Here is a 25,796-nt window from a genome sequence, read left to right on the forward strand (position 1 = left end):
AGGGAGTCTTCGACTGGGACTGGGACTACTTTAATATAGTTTAGTCCCAGATCCTTTACATCTTAAATATACTAAAGGACAAGGCCTATAAGTTTATTAAGTAGGGCCTAGAGCTTATATATAAGAACCTAAACAATATATCTGCGTGGAAATGGCCTACTAAGGAAGATATGCTTAAAGACCTTACTGCCTACTATAAGGTCCTTAATATAACCTAGGTCGCAAAGAATAAGCTTAACCATTTCCCCTAAGGCGAGCGTAATTACTAGTTTTAGAAGGGAGAGCTTAATGAGCTAATGGTCCGCGCTAAGAAGACAGACAAATAAAAGGTGGACCTACTTTAAAAGTTTATTTCTCTAAAGATGGAAGAGCTAGTACTTAGACTGGCCTATAAAATTAATAATAGCGACTATATAGGTTGGAGCAAGCAGATAGATATATTTGCTAAGAACCTTATAAACTATGTACACTAAGCCAACCTTAAGAAGAACGCTAACCACCGCCTACCTGTCTAAGCCCCTGCCCCTATATTAACCCTAACCCTAGCAGTAACTGGAGAACCTATAGACCTTAATGGAATCTTAGATACGAAGCGTAAGCGCTATATTAATAATAGACTGTGCCTTGCCTGTGGCCTGCCCAGCTACTAAAAGGATGCCTATAACCCTACTAAGATAGTAAACCTAGTCCTAATGCTACCCTGTTAAACGATGTAAATAAATAACCGCGGACGCGGCAATTGTAGAGTCTATTATAGACGCGGCAACCGCGAAGCCTATTATAGCCGCGGCGGACGACCCCCCCCCCTTTAACCCTACGGCTTAGTTACTCTAAACTATGCCCTATATAGGAGCCTAACCCATTAACAACGCCTAGTATTAGTGACTTCGCGCTAGTAAATATAAACACGGCCATGTTATCGGCGAGGTATTATCTTTTTATACCCCGACCGAAATAGAGATAAACACCGCCAGCTAGACGGACACTGGACCACCCCGCTAAGACAGCCCCGTACCCCAGTCGTTAAAAGGTAGACCCTTAAACTAAGTCGCGCCTAAGGGTCTAAACTATATAAGGAGGAAGACGAGAAGATTAGGTCCCTGTTACTAGATTAATTAGTCCTTTCTATTAGTAAACTGCTACTTAATCTTAGATTAGTAAATAGTAATAAGAAATTAATCCTTATTTAAACCTAACTCTCCTTATTACGTAACCTATACCCCTAAGTTTATATTAATATAGTAAGCCTAGTAGACTCTGGTAGTACTATAATGGCATTTACCGACGCAGAGTCTATTATAAGAAAGTATAACGTTATAACTAAGAAGCTGCTAGCACTTAGGCCATTGCGCCTTGCAGATAGTATCCTAACTTCGCTTGTTATAGACTACTTTACCACCTAAATATTAATCGGCCTCTATACTAAAGCTATACTCTTTTTTATTACTAAACTCTTACCCACTACCCTAATTATTCTAGGTATGCCCTGGCTTTAGAAGCATAAGCCCCGTTCTAGCTTTAGGAAACTTAAGATCTACTTTAACTTAGACTACTGCTTTAGGCACTACCTCCTATAGGGGATAGCCGACGTTAGTAGGGATGCCCTATATGGATACTTAGCACTACTAAGCCTAGTGCCTAGGACTATATATAAAGCCCTAATAGTAGAAGACGTTCCTAATAAAGGGGAGCCTGTATAGCTGTAAAGAAACGAGATAGTAGAAGACTAGACTAACCTAGTACTTAAGACTAAAATAATAGGCTAGCCAGCCCTGCCGAGACCAAGGAAGAAGGTCCGCTTTGCGCCGCCACTACTAAGAAACTAACCCTAACCTAGGCACTATTTAAACCCTAGCCGCCTAGCCCAATACCTAAAACTAAGCTATATGCCATATGCGTATACTACAGCTCGCGTTATAGTAAGGACTGGCTATAGAACTATTAAGACCCGGATAATAGAAACCGCGCCACCGTAACGCCTAACCTTATACCCGTCTTCCACGCGTACCATATAGGGCCGCCGCCTTATTTCCGCCCCCCTAGGCTAACTAAGCTATACTAGCCTAGCCGTAGCACCGGAGAGCTAGATACGCCCCAACCTGGACGATATTAAATGCACCTATACTATTAATTTTACCTAGTTCTATAAATAAAAAGACGTAAAGGTAATAAGGATCTATATAGCGGAGTTAGTAGAACTAGTTAAACAAGATAAGCACTAACAGCTGCTTAAAGAGCTGCCTATAGGCCTAATAGAAGTACTAAACCTATTAGAAAGGTCTTTCCGCTAGCTAGTGGAAGGCGACTATATAATAAAGGAAGCCTATAAAGCGCTCCCCCCCTATTTCTATAACTTTCTTAAGACAAATCTAAAAACTAAACCCAAGCTTTTACGTCGGAAGATAGTTGACACTGATATTAAAAAATTCCTAAAAGGCAAACCAGGATTAACCCGCGAAGACATTCTATAACGCTTACTAAAGGAGTTTAGTAAATATATTAAGCACTTCCTCCCTAAGAACGTAGATAAGCTGCCCCCTTACCGACTATAGAACTATAAAATTAAGATTACCCCCAGAAACTAGGCCCCATACTATAAAAATAGACCACTCTTACCTACTAAACTTAGGTATGTAAAGAAGTAGATTAATAAGATACTAGATAAGGGTTTTATCCGCAAATTAACCTTACTAGCTACTATACTACTCCTCCTCACTGCTAAGCCTGGCGGCGGTATATAAATTTACTATAACTACCGAGGCCTAAATATAGTCACTATTAAGAATCGATACCTACTGCCACTAATCCGCGAGATACTTAACGCACTTTATGGCGCTAAGTACTTTACTAAACTTAATATAATTACTGTGTTTAACCGGATCTGGATTATAAAGGGCTATAAGTAGCTTATAGCATTTATTACCCAGTTCGGACTCTATAAAATACTAATTATACTATTTAGCCTTTATAACGCACCCGCTATATTTTAAAACTATATTAACCATATTCTATATAACGCCCTTAACGACTACTATACTACCTACCTTAATAACGTCCTTATCTTTTCTAAAACACGCGCCGAGCACACTAAGTATGTAAATGAAGTTATTTAAAAACTCGGCAATGCTAGACTTTAGATTAATATTAATAAGTCTGAGTTCTACTCTACTAAAACAAAATATCTTAGCTTAATTATCTCGACTAATGGTATAACTATAGACCCTAAGAAGATACAGGCCTTACAGGAATAGAAGGACCCGATATTAATTAAAGAACTACAATAATTTCTCGGCTTCGCAAACTTCTACTAACGATTTATCTAAGGCTACTCTACTATCGCTATACCTATAATAAAACTTCTAAAGAAGGATATTGGATGGCTATAGGGACTAGAACAAGCCAAATCGTTTAAGGCCCTTAAGGGAGCCTTTACTTCAGCACTAGTACTAGCATACTATAACTACATGAAGAAAACAGTGGTAGAGATAGACGCATTAAATTGGGCTTCTAGCGGAGTCCTTTCCCAATATAATAACGACAGAAAATTAAGACTGGTCGCATTCTTCTCTGTAAAGCACTCTACGCCGGAATATAACTATAAGATCTATAATAAAGAACTCCTAGCTATTATTAAGGCTTTAGAGGAATAGCGTCCTAAGCTATAAGGGACTAAGGAGCCGTTTAAAATTATCACCAACTATAAGAACCTATAGACGTTTATAACTACTAAGCAGCTAAACTAGTGCTAAGTCTAGTAGGCAGAGTTTCTTTTATAGTTTAACTTTGTAATTATATATAGACCTAGTAGTAAAGCCACGCTCCCTAATACCCTAAGCCAGCTACTAGGAATAAGGCTTAAGGACGCTAATAATAAACGCCTCCGCCACTAAGCCTAAGTCGTTATACCGCCCTAGAAAGTTAACCCTATAATTTTAAAAGAATTACTACACAAGTCCTGTAACTCTAACAACGCGGAGTTTATAGCCGCTTTAGACCCTAAAATAGCCGAAAAGTTACTAAATAAGTTAATTTAGCTAGGATACCAGGAGAACGAACTCGTAAGAGATATAGTGGCAGCCCTGTGTAATTGGAAAGCTCGCCATTAGCCAAAGAAAATTAGGAAATTACTCTGTTACGATAAGTTAGAATATAGTATCGTTAACGGATAGATCTACTTCCGCTAACATTTCTTTATCCCTAACGCCCTAGACCTCCGCCTAGAAGTTACCTATCGCTCTTATAGTAGCGGCCCCGCTAATTACCCTAGCCAGGTTAAGACTCTTAACCTCTTAAACTAAATATACTGGTAGCTAGGAATCTCCTAGTTCACGGCTACCTTTGTTAAAGACTGTGCCCTATACTTTTGTACTAAGACCCCCCGTTCTACCCTACCCGGTTTCCTAAAGCTACTAGAATTACCCGCCCGCCTGTAGACCGATATCTTAATCGACTATATTATAACGCTACCAGTATGCTAACGCTACGGTAAGGCATATAAATATATCCTTGTTATTATAGACCGCCTAACTAAAATATAATACCTTGTTCTAGTAACAGGACTCTTAATAGAGGAGTTAGTTAATGGCTTTATTAATAACGTATATAAGCTCCACGGTGCACTAAGCACGATTATCTCCAATCGCGGCATATAATTTGTTAGCAACTTCTAGCAACGACTAAGTAAACGCCTTAAGATAACCTTGCGACTAAGCTTAGCCTAGTACCTAGAAACGGACGGCCAAACTAAAATTATTAACGCCGCCATAAATAAATACCTTTGTGCTTTTGTTAGCTTTATATAGGACAACTAAGTTAACTACCTACCGCTTACTAAGTTTGCTATAAATAACCAAGTTAATAAGAGCATAGGCATCTCCCCGTTTTTTGTAAACTATGGCTTTAACCCTTACCTCGGAATTGAGCCTGCTAGTCCCCGCCTACTAATACTATTAGCACAAGCAAAGAAGGAGTTCTTCTACGTAGACTCTATGGCTAACCGCTTTAAGCGGATATTAATATAGCTTAAGGCCCTAGCCCGGATTTTATAGTAACGCTATAAAGATAATGCTAATACCCGTAGGGATAAGAGCGCGTTATTCTACGAAGGTAATATAGTTATAGTTAGCTTAGAAAATATAAAGATAAATAGACTTAAGAAGAAATGGGACGATAAATGGGACGGCCTGTACCCCGTACTCGCAGTATACTAAGGGGCAGTTATAGTAGACCTCCTAGACTATATCTGAGTAAATAAATCCTTTTATACATCTAAGGTCCGCCTTTAGGCTGCTAAAGAGATCCCTAGCTAAGTAAATATTAATATTATAGAGCGCCGTAATGTACAAGGACGAGTAGCAGAGAGAGATAATAACGGCAATATAGAAGATAAATGGGAGTTTAAGAAAATCCTTAATATATACAACGAAGACCCCTAGGGCCTAACTTATAAGATTAAATGGAAATATTATAAGGATACAACCTAGCAGCTAGAGGAAGACCTAAAGGGTTATAAATAAGCTGTATAGCGCTTCTATAAGCAACACCTTAAGAAGCCAAGACCCCCAGACTGGGCATAAGATAAGGAAAAGTCATGCTAAGGTCGCGGCCAACCACCGCATTAAAATTTATAGTGGTTGAGATGTTATAGAACTTCGACCGGCGGTTAAAGTTATCTAATTGGCCAAATTCTCGCCAAGAAACGCTATACGGACTGATTTAGGTGGCGGTGTAGAGTTCTGCCGACCTTACTTACTAAACTAACTAATTAGGATTTTCCATACCCGGTATAGAAAATTGCTATTAGTTTAGTTAAGGGCGGTAAGCGGAACTAATATCTTTGCGGTAGAAAATAGGCAACCCTATATACTGCCTATTTTTAAGTTATCTATTTAGTTTAGGGACTAAACCGTTTAGGGGAGAGGAGTACTGTCACGGCACTGACCTGACGTATACTGTTTTATACTGTCTCGTACTGTTCCCTACTATTGGCTAGCCCACCACTAGCGACTTAGCGGCCGGCCCTACTATTTATATACAATACCCCCTTTCTACCTTCTTCCCCTCTTTATACCACAACGTAGTTATTTAGTCTACTTTATTGCAGCACTGTGACAAATAATTTCTTCCTCGCAAGTAGATGTTCTATATTATTATACTTTTTAAAGTATTCTTTAGGCCAAGTTCCTTCCTTCCTCTAATAATTAATTAGATTAATCTGCGTGTTACTAATAATACTTACTACTTCTTAGCTAATTATACCCTTAACAGTAGCATCTACAAGAGACGTTTGCGGTTACTTTATAAAGGGTTTAGCCAGAATATAATTAACTAGGTCTTTAACTTCTCGCCGCCGCTTTCGGTTTTTTAATTATAGAGGTATCTGCCTATCCTTAGATAGGCTCCTTTTTTAAAGTTATAGTATCTTTTAGATACGTGCGCTTTAATAGAAAGGCTATTATACTCCTTCTTTCCTAATACCTTAAGGCTGCTTTCCTATTAATGGTTAGCAAGATATAACTAAATGTAAAGAATATATACCTTAGTCTTTTAGCACTAAGACCTTCTACTTATACCTCTAAGCTAGTAGCTATACTTAACCGCAGGCCATACTAATTAGAAGGAGGGGGTAAGATGTATATTTATATTGTTATTGCACTTAAAGTAAGTACAATATTAATAAGGAAGGATGCGACCGAAGCTCTAAACGCTTAGGCACGTATATTATATAACTCTATCTATACGGGCTAAGCTAGTTAGCAAGATCTCTAAGTTATAGCCAAGAGGATATTAGTAAAGTTTATACGTCTACTAATTTTAAAATCCTAGTTAAAGCATAGATAGTACGCACCGGTATTACTATAGGGATATTTCCAGGTAATAGGAAAATTACTTTAGTTTTTATAGCTTGGTTTATACATATATAAGCTTTCTTAGTAATTCCTTACTACTTAGCTTCCTATAAAGTGCTTAGCCACCTAACTAGTAAAGGCGGTAGGATCTTAACCGTTATCCTAGATATGCTAACTACTAACCGCTATAGACTAAATAAGTTAATAATAGTACAATGCCTATGGGAATCTAAAGTGACCTAGCTCCTAGTTTCCCAAATTCTTCTATATAAACTTATACCCCTTAATAAGCCTATAGAGAGAGTACTATCTAACTATCTAATCTACTCCTAAGTCTATTTAAACTAAGAAGTCTAGAAATAGTTCCCTTAAAGGACGCCTACCGTCCGGTATATAAAGGCAATACTTTTATAACTAATAACGGTACGGCGTAGGTTAAGTTTAAGACTGTTAAGTAGACCCTCTAGAATTCGGCATTATTATATAGGACACGGTTTTTACAAAGGTAAACCAATCCAGCATAAAGCTGGCGTAGTAGCCCCATTTGCTTACTAGCTAATTAGAAATTTATTTAGATACAGTTTAAAGCTTTAGGCTGAGAATTAATATAAAAAATCCTGGTAAAAAGAACGCCTATAATACTATAGATAATTTAGTAGAGTCGTAACCTATTATATAAAGTTATTTTTCTATACTAACTCCTCTATAGAATTCTTTATAAATGCTAATAGGAATGGCTATATATATATATTAATTCTCTCTAATAGTCTAGTGCCTGCGGAATTATATTACTTATATTAAAACTAGTAAGCTTTCTTATCCTATAGATTCCTAATCCTTCCGTATAAAATTATAACTCTCTTTTAGTATATAGAGATCAGCACTATCCAATCTAGTCCCTATATTCTCTACCTAATAGTACTTATATAATTCTACACCACTCGCTTAACTTAGAGGAGGGCCTATCACTGTCTAATCTAACCTCTTTATCCTCTATTAACCGTGTTTATATTAATCTACTTACTTAATCTAACTTTTAGAAACTAGAACTGTCCAATCTGGCCCTTATATTAAAGCTCCTATATATTCTAGGGCACCCTTAGTCTAGTATATCTTAATTATAGAACCTAGCTAGATATTCTACATACTAAAGAGGCCCTCCGCTACCAGGCGGCCAGTCTTTAAAGAGATTAATTTTATATAGCTGTCTAGTTACAACCTTATATATTACAGCGCCAAAGTATATAGATTAAGTAGCCGGCGTTATTAGCGCTAGATACACTTTTTATAAGTCCTATAGCAGCTATCTAGCTAGCCGGATTGCTAAAGGTTAGGCAGCATACTCTTACTATAGGAGTTTTTAATCTTTAAGCCCAAAACCTGCCCTTATAGTATTAGATAAATCTATACTTTTATATAAGGGCGATATAGAACAGCCAGTATTATCCAATCTAAGCCTTTACTCCTTTTTTGAGTCTATTTCCGCATTAATCTTTTAAAAATATATAAGTTAGTAAAAGCTTACGCGACCCAATTTAAGCCCCTTTATCCGCCGTACTGTTTCCGTATAACTTTGGTCTTTTTAGTTAATCCGTAAATTCTACCTAATCTAGGCCCCTTGTGCTCTACCAAACCATAGATTAGCTTAATCCTCTTAACTTTATAAAGGCTAGCACCATCCAATAACACCTAGATGCTCTCCGCTTTATAGGATCTTACCCTACTTGCTTAGGTTAAAAAGTACCGCCACTATATAATCCAGTCAGATTCCCGTAGTTTTATCCAGTATGCTTATATAAAGTTACCTAAGTGGATAAACTTCCGGAGACCAGAGCTGTCTAATCCTACCTTAACATTTATAATTAAAGCCACGTCTATATAAGCCGGCTCCGCTTAGTTAGACCTATATAAGGACATTACTAAGCCATTCCCCTTGGCTTTGCGCGGGTAGTTCAGCCTAAAAGAGCCATAATTCGTTAAATCCGACCCCAGCGTCGTCCGCCATTAGTGCTTACATAAATTTACCCCACTTAATTAACTTTTAAATACCAAACTTGTCCAATCCGGGCGCCGTTAGTACCCCCTTATTCTACATTAAGCCGTCTCTATATAATACTGTTCCCCTTACTACAGCTCCCTTACGCTCTTTAGAGCTATACCCACCTTAGATCTACACCGCTCTACCAACTAGTTAAGGTTAGTACTATCTTATCTATATTAGCCATACCCGCCCCACTTGCCTAGATAGTAGGGATCCACTAATATAACCCCTCTGCTCTAGATTAGGCCGTATCCGCATAATAATCTGCGCAACTTAGGCCAAACCTAGCTAACACTATCCAATCTGGTTTACTCTTCGCTAAGCTATGCCTCTATAAGCCCACACCGCACAGTTTAACTAAGGAGCATTTAAGTTCATACTAGGTGAAGCGGGTCCATTAGATCTCCTCTCTAACCTATACCCCGGTCCACTACTAAAGCATTTAAAGGCCCTACCTAAACTAATTATTCTAGCCATTTATATTATAGGTTTATTTAAGAATATGTGCAAATCCTTTAGCTAATTGCCTTATGGTTTTGCGGTTGTGAGCGGTATATATAAAGGGGGAAACTATATAGTTATTAGCCAGAAGTTAACACGGAAATGCTACTTAAAACACTTAAAAGAATAAAACAATATTTAATAAGGAACATTTTATACAATATAGCTATTTCAATTAATCTTAATAATAATAATTGCGGCATAATAACCTAAGATCTAAAGCTAAACATAAGTTAAGCTGAAGTCGTTAGTTATTAGGATAAGGGGTAAGCATAAATACGTTAGCAACGGGTTTTAAGGGGTAGCTAAGTCCGCAGCAGTCTTAGCCGAAATTTTAGTTTGAGGCAATATTAGGCATCTTTAGCCAATTCCCAAATTTAGGCCCCAAGGGCCCAGAACCAGGCACCCCTTACGTGCTCAGGGCGTGCTTAGGGCTACTCACCCTCGGCTTAGGTTAAAGCGGCGGCTGCTTAGGTCTAAAGACGGAAATGGACCTTAGTGAGGGGAGTTTTCGTTAAAGACTATAGAGGTAATTAACCCAGTTAAAGATAATATAAAGAGTCTTAATAGGCGATTAAGCTAGTAGATTAAGAACGCAAATAAAGGCCTAAAGTTCGTTAAGCTAGACGCCAATACCTTATAACTCCTAGTATTTATAAATACTTCCTTCGCCAATAATGAGGACCTATCTTCGCAAATCGGCTATATATTTATATTAGCAGACGCCTTAAATAAGGCAAATATTATTTACTGGTCCTTAATTAAGTGCAAAAGAGTTACTAAAAGTGTATTAGCCTTAGAGCTGTACGGTATAGCATATAGTTTTAATATAGGCGCTATAATTAAATCTATACTAGACAAGGTCTTACAGGTTAACTTACTACTTATTCTCTACACTAACTTAAAGTCCTTATACGACTATCTCGTCCGACTAGGAAATACGCAAGAGAAACGCTTAATAATTAATATAATATGCCTTTACTAAGCTTACGAATAAAGACAGATTACTAAAGTTAAGTAGATTAATGGAGATACTAACCCTGCGGACGCTATAACAAAAGGCAAGCCTTATACGGCACTATTATGGCTTATTGATACGAATTAAGTCGAATTACGGGCTATAGGGTAGGTTAAACGAACGGATTTAGATTTGGTAGGTATAACGAACTTATACAATATAGAGCCAGCCACTAAGGCGCTAGTAGTAGGCGAGCTAATAGCGATTTTCCATCCCGGGGATGGAAAATCCTAATTAGCTGGTTTAACGGTATAGCAGAATCCAACAGGTGGCGCGCTCTAGGATTAAAGGTGGAGCTATTGCGTATTATAGACGGGAGAGCTAGTTATTGCGTATACGCTACAAATAGTCTAGAAGTAGACTTAACTTTAAAGTGTAGATTAGCCTTCTTTTTAGAGTTGCTCCAGTGTCGGAACGTTAATCACGTAATGTAGTTACGAGACTACGAAGCGAGACTAACTGTCTGACCTTAGAGCAACCCCTTTCTTATAAAAACAATCAACTACCAACTTCAATACCGCATACGTACCACTACAAGTGATATTCGTGCACGTTGATAAAGCGAGTATACCGACAATAATCTTAAGTTATTAATAAATATATTCTTAAGCATTCGTGATTAAGGTATTTAAATAAAATTTAATTATATTTATATAATTTAGTTAGTAGAAAAGAGATTACCTTTTCTCTCTCCCTATTACGTAAACGCTTACCCCGATAGGATACTGGACACGGCGTGAAGGTGCGAGCTTATATCCAGCGAGGGTAAGCGCCCCGCGCAAGATATAAGGCCGCCCCGCATTATCCTTCCTCCTCCACCTACTCCTATATATATTTATATAATCTATATAATCTATATAATTAAGGCCTTCGATTTCGATTATAATTATCGGATAACCGATATAGTTATAGTTTAGATAACTAACCTAATGATTATTGGCATCACTGATGACACGTAGGGATGCAATCATTCGAATGGTATTGTTGTTGTTGGCATACTCGTCCCCGGTTGAGACTTTCGGCCACAAGGACTCGATGAGTGCGGAAACGCCTGGATGCCGTCTACATGGCTGGCTCGCCCAGAAGACGGTATTCCGATTTACTATCCATCGTTCCTGTTTCTTAGGACACTATAAATTTTAGCGTAGTTATTTTCAGTTAAGCCAGAGCATACCGTTTTTGGATTATCCATATCCATCCTATTATCGGGGTTCGAGGCCGAATCTTTGCTAGTCGTTGACATCGAACTTGTCTTTAGAACTATGGGCATTATCTAATTCTTCGCCATCAGATCTAATAATAATATCTTCCATTAAAACGTCCAAAGAGGGCATTTTATCTAGTGGCAAACCCGACTTTGGTATTAATTAGCTAACTGTTTTAAAGTTTTGTGGCCCTCAGGTCAACCGAAATTCATTTAAAAGGTTAATGCCTTACCGCAAATTAGAGTACTTATCCCATGCGCCGTTAAGGCGTACTCCAAAAGAGGCCCGTGCGCGAACACCAAAACATTAATACGCGTCTCCGCCGTAGTATCTATATAGCTTTGTATATTAATTAAACTACTATAATAGGCCGTAAACGTACTTCTAATGATGCAGACCTTGTTAAACCTGATTAATATATTGTTCCAAAGCATAAGAAAGCCAAAATTCCACCACCCGAGCCTTGGCTATTGCCTAATTTCATACCGTTTCCTATTAATTTTCTATATACTAATGGCGCACCAAATCTACCACTATACGTTAATCCTACCAATCCTCTTACATTATTTAGGCTTATATAGACGGACGACTTACTTAAAGAGCTTGCCGTATATATAAACGAGTATATAAGGCTTTACCCCTACCGAGAATATAAGGATAAAAGTAGGAGGGTTATAAGGCCTTAAAAATGGAAGCCTACCTCTTTAAGGGAGCTTCTTATATTCTTGGCAGTGACAATTTATATGGGCCTATCACCAGAAAAAGATATTGAGGAATATTAGACGACCTCCCGCAAGAAGGGAGTTGACTATTTTATAGTAAGGGAGAATATAAGTAAGGATTAGTGGTAGTAGATTGATTTAAAGCTTTATGTATTAATACTAAAGCTTCCTGGTAACAAGACGAAGGAGTCTCCTTTTAATAAGATTGCTATACTTAGCGATACCCTACGTGACCGTTTTCGGCTCTATTAGAAGCCTAGAACCTACCTTGCCATTAATGAGATAATTATTTAATTTACCGGCCGAGCTTTTAAAACAGTTAATATTCTAAGTAAACCAACACTAGAAGGCTTTAAAGTGTGGGCTGTAGCTAATTAGGGCTATATATTAGACTGGCTTTGGTATATAAAAGGTGATAAAAAGGGACCTATTAATTTGGACGAGTATTGGATAAAGGATAAGGGCTTTTCTAAGACGTAGGTGGTAGTATTGGACCTTCTGCTACAGGAGCTTAATGGCAAACGATACTTTGATAAGAATAAGCATATTATATGGCTGGATAACCTTTTCATAAGCGTTAAGCTACTTTATTAGCTTCGCGAGAAAGGAATTGGAGCTATAGGAACCGTACAAACGACTAAAATAAGACGTAAGGTAGTTAGCGAATGGGAAGCTAAACAAACGGAGCCAGCTTCACACCTAAAAAAGGATCCTCCTAAGTATATTAATCGGTTGCTCGCAGATCTCAAATTAGTACATTTAGGGCAGATTAAATGGGGGAAGTTGTACGGGAGGCTTTTAAAGGATGGCTCTGTTATGGAGTTTGCCTGGAAAGACGCCGATATAGTGCTTTTTATAAGTACGGTTAATTTAGGTATGTTTACTATTTAAAAACAAAGCTCTGCGGATGGTGACATTATATATTACTAGGTAGGGTTAAGGTTTAATAAACGCGACGATGTCCTGCTACTATAGTATCTGGAGCCTAATAAACGCGTAAAATCTTCGGAAACAAGGCTATAAAGGAGCTCTTGATACCACAGTTTATTAATATATATAACCACTTTATAGGCGGCGTTAATTAAGCCGATTAACTAAGGTTATATTATAACATACAGAGGACACACTTGAAGTTGTGGAAGTCCCTCTACTACTTCCTTCTTAATATAACTGTTACTAATTGCTATAAACTCTCTACTAAGTTAGTCCCTGGCCATTAGCCCACCCGTAGTGCCTATAAAGCCTTCCGCGAAGACCTTGTCAGTGCCTTATTTAAACATAGTGAACGTCTTACCAAACCACCCGGCCTGTTTGCTATAATGGAGGATAAGGATATTTATAAGGCTCCTGCGGAGGAACACGGGCATGAGCCCGTTTAGCTGTTTCCTAAGAAGCTAAGCTGTGTAGCTTGTGCTGCAGGTAGAAGAGGTGTAAATAAGTAAGCAAAAATAAAGCCTTTTATGGAGCTTTTAGTAAACATAATACAGAAACCTCGCGGTAGTAAGGAATGGGTAAGATGACGTCGTCCTCCAAGGACTAAATTTGGCTGTGCTCTATGCAATATACCCCTCTATAAAGAAGGACCTTGCTAGCAAGAACACCTTAGCCTAATTAGGACATAATAGAGTCAATTATATATCAAATTTGAGCTTTATTATAATGATTTGGAGCCTTAATTCGTTGATTAAATCTATAGCTTTATTTCGCCAAGATTCGATTCAATCTAGAGACTCTAGTTGGTTCGCTTACGAGTACGCCTTTCTCAACGGCGCATGGGATAGATTGCGCGTGAGCGAACCCAACAAATTAGTGGACGTCTTCAAAGTTCTGTTACCCTCAGTTCAACCAAAATCTGTTAAATGGAGTAATTCCTGCCGCAAATTGAGAGGTTTTATACTGCTTACCCTTAAGCAGTTGTATGCGATCGGAAAGGCGAGGTGAGGCCTGACGAAGGTGAAGTGGTGGCCCTATTTCGTATTAAGCTTTCGGCTATTCTCCGGGCTTCGGACTCCGGCCACTCAAGCCCTTGATAAAAATTTCACTTAACCCCAGGGGACATTTACCAATCAAATCTCACCTACGAATACCATCATCCAGCCCGCATGCATAAGCCTGACAGGTGGCTTGGGCTTGGCGATTGGAGACGGGGAGAGGGCCCTCGTCCGCCCGTGCGCGGACGGGGCGTTTGGCGCGGACGGGACGTTTGGCGCGGACGGAGCGTCCAGCGCAGACAAGCTGGCACCCCCACTACTCTCGATGAAACTGCGATCTCCTCTTCTTCGTCGTCGCCTGGCCCCCTCTCTTTACAGGTACGTTTCAACAAATCCAAAGGCCGCTTGATGGATCATAGTTACAGTTCAATAACGAAGATTCTAGCCGATGGGACCTCCGGAAGATTATATCCACGGACTTTCTCAGGTGCAATTCCACTACGGGTCGAGCAGAGACGTATCAGCCTGGTCACACGCAACTAAGAGCGACCAAGACCATGTAGCCGTTCTCGAGGGCCTGGCGCTCCTACTCGTTTTTACTCCGAAAGGAGATGTGGCGGCGACATCATCTTGGCGATCAGCAGATGAATTAAAACTCCTATGGGCGAAAAACCAGCCTGTTGACGACAATAACCAACTCCGGTATATCGAGGAGCTGCTTGAAAACGTAAAGAATGGCACTGGGACTCGTGAATTGTTGAATACGGTTATTGCTATGTGCAGAGAAAAGATTTTTCATCGAGTCAAGAAGTTGGCAAATTCATTCGGTGTGAGCCAGAACAATCAAAGGCAAGAGGAATCGAATCTGTGGCAATTTGATGAGACTAAGGAACCGCATCAAAAGTTGGAGGCTGCGCTGAAGAATTCTGGCTGGTGTAAAAATGTGTCGACTGTCTATGCACTCGATCGTTTCACGCGCGTTGTGGGAAAGGTTATAAAAACCTCTGAAGTGAAGTATTTCTGGAATATCCTTTATTTCTCATGGTCTGTTACATCAATTGCCGACCTCAACAAGGTGTTGGAAGAAAAACAAGTTAGATATCTGAGCAAGCTCGGTGATTATGTGCGGATAATTAAGCAAATGCCCTTACTTCTTAAGAAGGCTGGTAAAGCGAAGATTACTATTGAGCAGGTAATAACTTAATATATACTCCTTATCCCTTAGCTAATCACTAGTAGGTGCGACCTCCAGTAGCGAAACTTGTTGAAGTCATCTCGGGTTCTCTTGAGGTCCTTAACCTACGATGCGGTCAAATTGTCCCCGATGGAGTTAAGTCAATCGAGAATTGGGATCAAGTCACGGACGTATATCAGAAGGCACAGCCGGGACACCCAACCGTCGGGAAGAAGATAGTAAATTTTACTCAACACTGCGAAATCACTCTTGCGCTAAACATGCTTGACCGCCGTACTCAGACAAACGCTAAACAAAAAATCGAGATCGGCGTGTCGAAGGCTTGCTGCGAATGGTGTTGTGAGTATCTAAACCTCCTTGACTTAACATACTCGAACAGCACGATCTTAATCCGTGCCTCTCACGGGAAGCAACCCGACGGTTGGATGATACCGCCTAATAGTCTAAAATCAGTGGCAAAGAATATGGAACGGTTCATTGAGAAGAGGGTCGATGATGTTATATGGAAAATTAAAGGCCGTCGGCGATCTGACTCGAATGAGTTGCCGGATTTTACGATGGGGGAGCTCGACTTTGAAGCTAGTGAACGGGATATCACTGAGAATAACGCTGATTCCGACATGTGGGATGTTTAGAGACCACTCATAAATAGATAATAGACTGATTCCCTACTTTTTCTGCAAGCAAGTGGTATAAAATTTATGTCAGCACCCTCAACGTGAAGTTGAAAGGTGATGGGAATAAAGCGGGGCTAGATGCTTGCCGCACGGAACAGCTCTTGTCAATATAACGATCCTCTATTAGGACTTGGTTAGAACAATGTCGAGGCTTCCGAATAAGTTAATTTAAAACCATGTATGAAGAAATAAAGTGTTTTTCCGGATAGCTTGAACCGCAACGAGCGATACCATTGGCACGAACACCGTATGCTTATGGTAACCACAATACCTCAACAGTCCCTTCAACTGTCGAACTCAATCACAATTCAAGGCCTCACTACTTTCCAAGCAAGGAAAACGCATGGTAATTTTACGATTGATGGCCTAGCGGAGATGGTGATCAACTCGACTCGCACCGAAATAATGCTGTGAAGCACCTTTCTTACTGATGAAATAAACGCCATGCTACCACCAATTGCAGCTCCTTGTGTCGGTTATGCGACCGATGGAAACTCTGATTATGAATACATGCAAGAAGACCTAAAATGCTTTATGCGCCCTTCTATCGCTCATCGGGAGGGCCTGAGAAGATGCCCATTCGTAGCCTGTGGGCCTATGAACAAATCTAGTTAGTCTTCCGTATTATTGAAGTTTCTCTGGGATCTTTCGAATTATGAGGTTGGGGTGTCTCTAACGTACCGCCGGCAATTTCGGTAACACGACGGCTATTGTAGCTAAGAAATTGATCATGAAATACGTCAAGTCGTAATGCGTGTAATGTGTGCTGATTAAAAAGAGAATTATAGGCACGCTCATCAGAAACTTCTTTGCAGGCGTGTATTGATCGCCATTATCAATTTGTTCCCACATGTTCAGGTTGTCATAGGCCCCAGCATTGAAGTCGAAGGGCACTCCGCGAACGTAATGAAACATTAAGTAGGAGCCGAACATGTAGGATATGTTTGTAAGGGTCCAGGAAGTCTCTTGTGATACGCCAGGAATGATGTCGAAGAGGATTTTGGCCAAGACAATGAGTACGAAGTGGATGACCCATGCTCCTGAAGGAAACCACGTGTTAGCTCCAGCTTCTAGAAAATCAACCATATCCCAAGTTGTTGTTTACAGCTGCGGAGCTCCTTCGTCAGGAATATACCACATACCTTTAGCATTGACCCAATTCGCGTTCAAGTTTGGCAGAGCAGCCTGGTCATTAATATGTTCCAACGACTCTGGAGGCTCCGTATACATGAGACTACTGGAGCGCCTCCTCCGACCATTCTTGCTATTCAAGACCATGTTGCGCTCCGCGGATGATGCACTTAGATGGGCTGGGTGTGGATCGCCGGCGAAGGTAAGGTGAGAACGGTTAAGAAGTATTGGGGACAGTTTGGCGGTATTGAGGATGATGCAGGACAGGCCTGAATGATGCTTGGAGGATAGAGAGTAGCGTATAGAAAGACAAGAGAAGTAGACAAATGCTCCTAGAAGTCATGGGACTAGGATTAGTATGGGCAAGCAAGCGCAGCAATAGCTTGGGGGACTTACTGCAAAGGCAAGATTCCGGCTTGTCCGAAGTTCGAGAGTATGGACAAACGAATGGCGAGCTATAGTAAGCCTTAGAATATTATGAAGCTGTACGGAGAACAGCAAAGCTGATAGGGCAAGAAGACAAGTAGTTGGTGTGAGAAAGGCAATGGGCTGGCCAGGTGGACTAGAGATGGCGTACTATGTGTAACGTCAACGTTTCCCTCGTGAACTGCCTCACGATGCGCTAAACCACCACGCGAACCTCCCTTTACTAGACTGATCCACCCTGCTCATCACTGCAACACCAACACCATTACAACCACCAACATGGCTGGCATCGAAGCTCAACGGGAAGGCCAAGCTGTGCCTCCTCCAGAAACCACAGAACCCGCTCCTAAACCGGTCAAAAGATCATGGAGGTTAGCACGCGCCAAGCCAGGCTTGCATTGCATTGCTCAAGCTAACTCGACGGCAGGCGCAAGTATCGCAAGATGAGGGCCGTCTTCGAAGAGAAGATGCATACAAGTAATTCTCTAATTAGAGAAGAGTATAAAGCGGTGGCTCTTGCGCGTCGGTTACAAGAGCAAAACGAGTACGTTTGGTCGCAAACATCACGAGTATTTAATAGCTCACAGAAACTATCCAGCCAAATACTCGACCTCCTTCTTGTCATCAATGATGCCGCACGCATACCTAGCTCTCTCCGCTTTGACCTACGCTCCCCGTCTCCTAGCCAGTCTGCCGTTCCATCTCTTGAACCAGACGATGAGGCCAATCCCGAAGCCATCCAGAATCTCCTTCGAGAAGCACGCGTTGAGCTAGCTGCCGGACAACTCTCACCCGAAGAGTTTGCACAGATGGAAGCAAAACTAAGTACTAAAGCGCCTGCCGTAGGCCCTCGCACCCTCATACATCTCCAAAACAAGACTCCTCATACGTCGCAACCCCCCGAGCCGCTCCCCGATGACCTTCAAATCGGTGACAATGCTCCCGGTTATCTCTCGCCCAACCATGAAGAAGAATACCTCCTAGCTGCCGACGCTGCGCTTACCGACCCTTTAGTTTATGACCCGTCATCGCGCGATGGCCGTCCACTTCGCATAGCTACGCAGCCGCTACCTACCGATAAAGAGCTTACACTACGCAACCCAGACAGCGTATATAACTGGTTGCGGAAGCACCAGCCGCAGGTATTTTTACAGGACAAGGACCCGCATCACGAGAATGCGTCCGAGAAATCTAGCGCCCGGCCCGCTGCTGCGCCGCACGGACACCAGGGGCGTGGTGGAGGAAAGCGCCCTTCCGCCGTCTCAACATCAACGCCGGGCCCGAAGATGGAGCAGGATATGCTGGATGATGAGATCGGCTTCATTCCTGAGACGGGAACGGGCAGCGCCAAGGCACGGCGCAACAAGGATGACGAGCCATACAGGCCGAAGGGTGGAAGCAGCCGGCCCGCCAAACGGAAGAGGGAAGACGGAGAAAGTGGGAAGGGGGGAAGGAAAAAGTCACGAGTGAGCGGAGGAGCGGGAGGCAGTGGAGGTGTTAGCTGAGACGTCTAAGACTGAATTTTTCATCGAGGCTTATACTTACTGAATCGCTGTTAGATGAGGGAGTTGAGGCTACGGAAGTCGCGAAGAAGACGGGCTTCTGCCGCGCATGTAGCGATGATGAGGTCATGCTAGTACTGTAAATCGCCGGCCTACCGCCTCCATCTGAATGTGCGTTCTATAGGCGGTTCGGGCCGCGACGTAATTGAGGGACCAGTGTAAGGCATCAGAAAGGTACCGGAGCAATGGTAGGGAAAGTAGATACCCACTTCGGTTTCATCCAACCAAATTAGATTAAATTCCATCTGTTCTGCCAATAATACTCTCTCCTTCAACTAACAGCTCTTTGTCATGGATCCGATCTTCTATATAGAGAAACCCGTCCCTTATTACAACCGCAGACCTTTTGCAGAGGACAGCTCTGCTTACTGTACACTAGCAGATCAGATTAGTATGACGTCTGGTGGATGTAGATCTGGATGGGACCTGCCGATTCGAGTATTTCTACTGTTCTTTAGTATCAGTATATTTGAGAGGCTCGCTGTTAACACAAACCTATATGCAGCATCTTAAAATGCCGGCGGATCTTACCAATCGGGACGATATGCGGGTAAATGATCACAGGCGTGGAAGGAGACCTCTACTGGCGAATTAATGATTTGGGTAGGGCTTATTATCTATATAGGCGTCTTCAGAGGTACTTAGGTGCGAGATCTTTGGGCCGTAGATCCTGAATATCCTAGACACTTAATTAGCTTATTTATAGGTCAAAAAAGATAGGAGTAACTTAAGCGCTTCTTCTATATCTCACCACCTCCACCGGAGGGCGTTAAACGTTAGGTCTTTAAGAAAATTAAGCCGTTAACGACTCCTTTAGGCGAGGCGTTTAGAAAGTACGTTATACCTAGATCTATAGTTAGCTTTAATAAGATAATAGTAAGGTTTACTAAATAATCTACGGCTATAATTAAATTGCCTAGCAAGCTAATACTTAAGGGCTTTAAGATAATAAGCCTTTATTAATATAGATATTGCTATAACTTTATATTTACCTTACCTAGCTACTTTTTTAGGCTTCCTTCTTAAATAGATTATTAAGATATTATTCTTTTAAATACCTTTAAGTACGTCCTCTACCTTACCTAACAGCTTCCTCTTTAGGCTTGTTAATTTTGCCTATTTTAGATAACTATTTTATAAAAATTCTATTACTCTAGGTGCTTTAACAACTTGGAATTACTATAGCTAATATAGCTTAATTAAACTTAAAGAACTATCTAAAGGTATATAAAAGGGTTAATAAAATAAAGAAAAGGCTACCGTTTAACTTTATTATAGAAATAGTTATTAGCGTAATTAATCTAATACTTTTAATTATATAGTAGGATAAGAATTTAGTACGGTTTTTAATAATAGCTTACTTATATAGTAATAAAGACGTTAATAAAGTTAATTGGCGTTAATTGCGAGTATATAATTCCTTCCTTAAAAAGCTAGTGTTAGGTAAAACCTAAGTAAATAGTTATATAGCCGTAAGGTATGGGCAACCCTAGGGCAACCTAGGGGTGACTTACCCGTAAGGCACGTGCTCTATACGTACCTAGGGAAAACCTTTCCTACCTTACACACAGACTCCTCCTTTTCCCTTAAGGATTTATCTCTGTCTATATAATATACCTATTATTCTATTATTAGACTCCCTATCTATATTTTTACCTTATATTTAAATCCTTACCAATCCCCTTAGGAGGATAGCCGGTTTAATTTTTCTATAATACCTCTAAAAAGAAAACCAACGCCTATACCTAATAGTAATATACTAGCGATATAACCGCAAAATACCTTAGGATCTAGTATAGACAAAACCGCTAGAAGTATACTAGTAGTATTTAAGCCACCTTTTAAACCTTAAAACGATTAAATATCTATAAACGTTAAAGACTAGTTTAACTTATATTCTTAGGCTTAATAGGAGCTTAGTAAGGTTATTAGTGTTTTACCTAATACCGCTAATATAAAGGAGCTAAATAAGCTAGCTAAGAAAATAGCTAACTTATAGAGCATTATTAATTTAATAAAGCCCTTTTATTACCTCTTTAGTAAAGAGTATAAGTTATATAGCGAGCGTATACACTAATTAAATCTTAACGCCCTAGTTAAGAAGTTACTACCTAATATTAGCGGTACTACTTAATAGCATTTTAACCGGTAAATTGCCGCAGTTAAAACCCAATTTAAGGTTAATAACGCTAACTATAACTATAAGCAATGTATACGCTAGGCTATTAAAGGTCTTATAGAAGAAAAGATAATTACCTAACTAGTTTATTGCTGGTTAGGTACTAAGAATAAGGGTCCTTTACTATAGAATAAGTTTAAGACTATAGTCTAAAACTAGATTTGGAACCCTATAGTAAGACGCTTTAATAATGCTATAATATACTATATAGCTATTATAAAGGAGAATTAGAGGTTTAACGTCTTCTTAGCCTATATATATAGCTTAGAGGACCTCTTCTCTTATACCCCTTTTATTAATCCTAAACAATAAGTAGACTTTTAGTTCTTATATCTCCTAGCCTACCTATAAGTAGAGCTCTTCCGCTAAAACTTTACCTAATAGGTAAGAACTACTAAAGACCTCTTTAACGAAATCCGCTATATAGAGTAATTGCTTAATACTATAAAGCTCGCAGAAAATCGCGTAAGTAGTAGTAGTAAATTATTAATTATAAAGCGCGGTTATAGTATAGGCTTTATAGAGTTAGGTTTAGGGAATAGAACCTAAAAAGGGTAACGCTTTAAGTAAACTTTTAGGGAAATTACCTAAAAACCAGATGGCTTAGGGGACCCCTTAGACGCTAGTGCTATATATATAAGTTAAAGGACTATTATAACGGAACCTTGTAGCAAGAACTACGATAGGCTCGTTATTAGGCTAGGTGTGTAGGAAATGCAAGTATAAAAGTTAACAACGTAATAATAACTGGTGGAGTGGTTGCCTAATAGATTAACTTTAATTGTATTCTGAGAATTACTATAAGGAAGGAACTATCTAGGTAGGGACTAAGGGTCCTTAAATATATAACCGTACTCCTATAAAATCCTTCTTATATATAATATACGTCTTATCTATATTAAACGTGACGTTTCTTTTATTTAACGCAGCTAATACGTTTAACCATTATATGACCTCGGTTACCATTCCTCGTTATATAGTTCTATCGGCTCCATCCTAGACCGTGCCTAAATTAACTAACTAGCTTCTTCTAATTCTTCTTTAAGTAGTCATAATATTATACTTAAAGCGTCCGTAACACTATCTCCCTCCTCTTTATCTTTGTCCTTAAAGATTTTAAATATCTCTAAGTCGTTTACTAGAGGTGTAATATCCATCTAATTAATTTAGTTAATATTATTGCTTATTATACCTAAAGCAATTTCTTCTCTCTCTTGGGTTGAGCGTTACCTTCGTATAATCTCCTTAATACTATTACTAGGTGAAGTAATGGCGATACCTTGCTCTTATTGTGCGAAAGAGGGGTTAAGTTGCGTTGCGATCGTAAGTCCTTTTAGTTACTAACCCTCCTCTTATTCTAAATGCACTTGCGCTAATATGCGTTTATTATATAACGTTCGTTCTTTATCTAATACTAAATATACGTAACCTATTACTCTTAATAGTCGTCTGGTTCCCTAATTAATTTATCTTAGGGTCTCGTATTTAATCTACTGCTGCGAAACTTAACGGTAAACTGGCTTCTGCGCTGCTTAAGGTTTAGTATACCTTAGAAGAGTCCGCATATGTCCTTAAAGCTTAGCGTCTAGCTTATATTTATCTTTGGCGTTTAAAATATATCTATAAGAAAGTTTATTTAAAGAAGTGGAAGCTTATTTAATAAGGTTTATAGGAACTAGGTAATAAAAAAACAGATTCTCTTCTAATAGAGAAGAAAACAGATCCGAGTAGTTTGGCAACTGCTCTTCTTAGGTCCCCCTTAGGTAACTTATTCTTTAGCAATTCTTCTTTATTAATACTGCCTGACCTAATCTCTTTCGATACTCCTATACCTTTTCTATAGCATTTTTTAAATTCTCTAGTAGCTCCTAGGTAGTCTTATTATAGCCTATCTACTTTACCTTATACTATATTCCGTCGTTAATGTCCTTATAATTAACAATCTTTAAAACTTACTATTTGTTTTTTTTTTATCCTCTATATATATCTGCTTTATAGACTAGTGGCTTAATATTTCTATATGCTGGCTTTAGCATTATAATGTGCTGTATAGGGTAGATCTTTATTTTAGCTGGTAGGTTTAACTTAAACGTAACCGGTGAAATCCTCTATATAATTTTAAAAGGTCTTAGTCTAACGTGGTCTAACTTCTTACTTAATTATTAACTCTTAAAATTTTTATATAGTAGCTATACTTTATCTTCCTCCTTAAGATCTAGTCCCTTAGATCTCTTAGCATTATAGTATTTTTTTATTCTTTCTTATACTTTCTTTGCTAATTCTATAAGGTCTATATAAAGATTTATTAAATCCTTTATTCTCTTTTTAGCTATACTACTTATTTTCTTTACTTATTATAGTGACAACGATATTCTTAGCTTATATCCGTAATTTGCCTTAAATAGTAATATGCCTATTCCTTCTTAAGGTGTTATATTGTATATAAACTATATAACTAGTAATAGCGATACCCAATTGTTTTGTATATAATTAATATAATGCCTTAGATACTATTCTAGTGTCTAATTTAATCTTTCCGTTTAACCGTCTATCTATAAATAATATATAGTAGAAGTTGCTGCTTAAACTTTTTGCTCTACTAAGAACACTTTTTAAAATACTACTATAAATCTTAGATCTCTATCCGATATAATCTTACTTAGTACTCTATATCTTGCGAATACTTCTTTAATATAGATTCTAGCGATATCTTCCGCTAAGATTTCTTCTGTATATGCTATAAAGTATCCCTACTTTATAAGCTTATCTACTATTACTAAGATTACGTTATAATCTTGTCTAATAATAGGATCTTTTAATTTTGGCAACTTAATAATAAAGTCCTATAATATAACCTCCCATAGTCTCTCTGGTATTTTAATAGGTTATAGCCCTCTATATAGCTTATGCCTTATTAGTTTATTCCTTTAACAATCTAGATATTCCTTTATAACTTTTCTAGCTATCCTCTAGATTCCGTTAATAATGTACTCCTTCTAAAGTCTTAACACTAAGCTCGTAGCTCCATTGTGTCCTTAAGTTAGTCCTTTATAGAAGTCTTCTATAAACTACTCTGCTATACTTTTTAGGATATACTTCGCTTCTTGATTTTTATATATGTCCGTTTATAGATCTTCTAGCTATACTTCTAGAATTCTTTATGCTTAAAAGCTTTCCGGTATCTTGTAGACTTTTTCTAGTTTATTATCTTTTTAAGTTGCTATAATTTTTGGATAATTATACCTAATTAATCCGTCTGTATCTTTTTATAATAAAGCCCCCAATAGCTTTTCTTTATTTTGTAGTTTAGCTTTACGGCTTAGAGCATTTACCTATATATTATCTATACCTTTGGTATACTAAATCTTAAAATAGTATTCTATAAGCATCTCTGCCTATCTAACCTGTCTTTAGTTAAGTTCCTTTATTATTAGGAATCCTATTAGGTTTTTATAATCTGTTTTAACTATAAATGGTTTCTCTATGCCTTATAAGAATGCTCTCTATTCCTTTAATGCTATAACTATACCTAATAACTCCTTGTTATAGATGTTATAGTTTAACTCTAGTAGTGTTATCTTCTAACTATAGTATGCCACTAGATACCATCCGTCTGAATGCTTTTATATAAAGTATACTCTTAGTATATAGTCTAATGCATCTGTCTCTATAACCATCTCTAGTTCTAGTTAATAGATTTTAAGAACTGGCTCCTAGGTAAATAACTCTTTAGTTTTCTTAAAGAGTTCTCTTTACTCCTCTCCCTATGCCTATAGTTCTTCTTTCTTTATTAATTGCGTAAATAGCTTAATATCCTTTAACTACTGCGCTATAAACCTTCTATAGTAATTGCAAAACCCTAAAAACGATCTTAACTGTATAACATTCTCTAGTTCCTACCAATTCACTATAGCCTTAATCTTCTTTAGATCTATACTAAGTTGGCCTAGTTTAATAATAAATCTAACGAAATTGGTCTTCCTGGTAAAGAACTCGCATTTCTTAATTACTACTAGCATCTGTTTTTTTTGTAGTCTCTTTAAGACCCATTTAACGTATTCCCCATATTCTTCCTTAGTTATTAAGTAAATAATATTATTATTAAGATATGCTATAATAAATTCATCTAAGTGTTTTTCTAATATATTGTTAATACGCTTCTAGAATATTACTAGTGCGTTTATAAGCCCGAATTGCATAACTAATAGTTTATATAGTCCTTCCTTTAACCTAAAGGCTGCCTTCTATTTATTACCTTCCTTAATCCTAATCTAATAGTACGCCTATCTTAGATCTATCTTTATAAAGATTTACGCATTACCTATCCTATCTTAGATTTCGCTAATTAAAGGTAAAGGAT

General features: G+C 38.7%; 3 protein-coding genes across 3 annotated transcripts; 2 read left to right on the forward strand and 1 right to left on the reverse strand.

The window, feature by feature from the left end:
• The first annotated feature begins 14,709 nt into the window (after window positions 1-14,709).
• K441DRAFT_651221 (uncharacterized protein) lies at window positions 14,710-16,225 on the forward strand. Its single transcript, XM_067647150.1, has 2 exons — window positions 14,710-15,458; window positions 15,506-16,225. Exons 1-2 carry the CDS (start codon window positions 14,715-14,717, stop codon window positions 16,094-16,096), a joined length of 1,335 nt encoding a protein of 444 aa, XP_067509830.1. The 5' UTR covers window positions 14,710-14,714; the 3' UTR covers window positions 16,097-16,225.
• Window positions 16,226-16,682: 457 nt separating this feature from the next.
• On the reverse strand, window positions 16,683-17,416 carry K441DRAFT_535159 (Orm1 type endoplasmic reticulum protein; the record flags this gene model as incomplete). Its single annotated transcript, XM_067642358.1, has 3 exons — window positions 16,683-16,733; window positions 16,820-17,178; window positions 17,281-17,416. The coding sequence occupies 3 exons, from the start codon at window positions 17,414-17,416 to the stop codon at window positions 16,683-16,685; spliced, it is 546 nt and encodes a 181-aa protein (XP_067509831.1).
• Window positions 17,417-17,902: 486 nt separating this feature from the next.
• Window positions 17,903-19,512, forward strand: K441DRAFT_600826 (uncharacterized protein). The gene is made up of 3 exons (XM_067645210.1): window positions 17,903-18,066; window positions 18,123-18,239; window positions 18,294-19,512. The coding sequence occupies exons 1-3, from the start codon at window positions 17,975-17,977 to the stop codon at window positions 19,198-19,200; spliced, it is 1,116 nt and encodes a 371-aa protein (XP_067509832.1). The 5' UTR covers window positions 17,903-17,974; the 3' UTR covers window positions 19,201-19,512.
• The last annotated feature ends 6,284 nt before the right edge of the window (window positions 19,513-25,796 follow it).

The sequence above is a fragment of the Cenococcum geophilum genome (genome assembly GCF_001692895.1).
Source record: "Cenococcum geophilum 1.58 unplaced genomic scaffold K441scaffold_2, whole genome shotgun sequence".
NCBI classification, from domain to species: domain Eukaryota; kingdom Fungi; phylum Ascomycota; class Dothideomycetes; order Gloniales; family Gloniaceae; genus Cenococcum; species Cenococcum geophilum.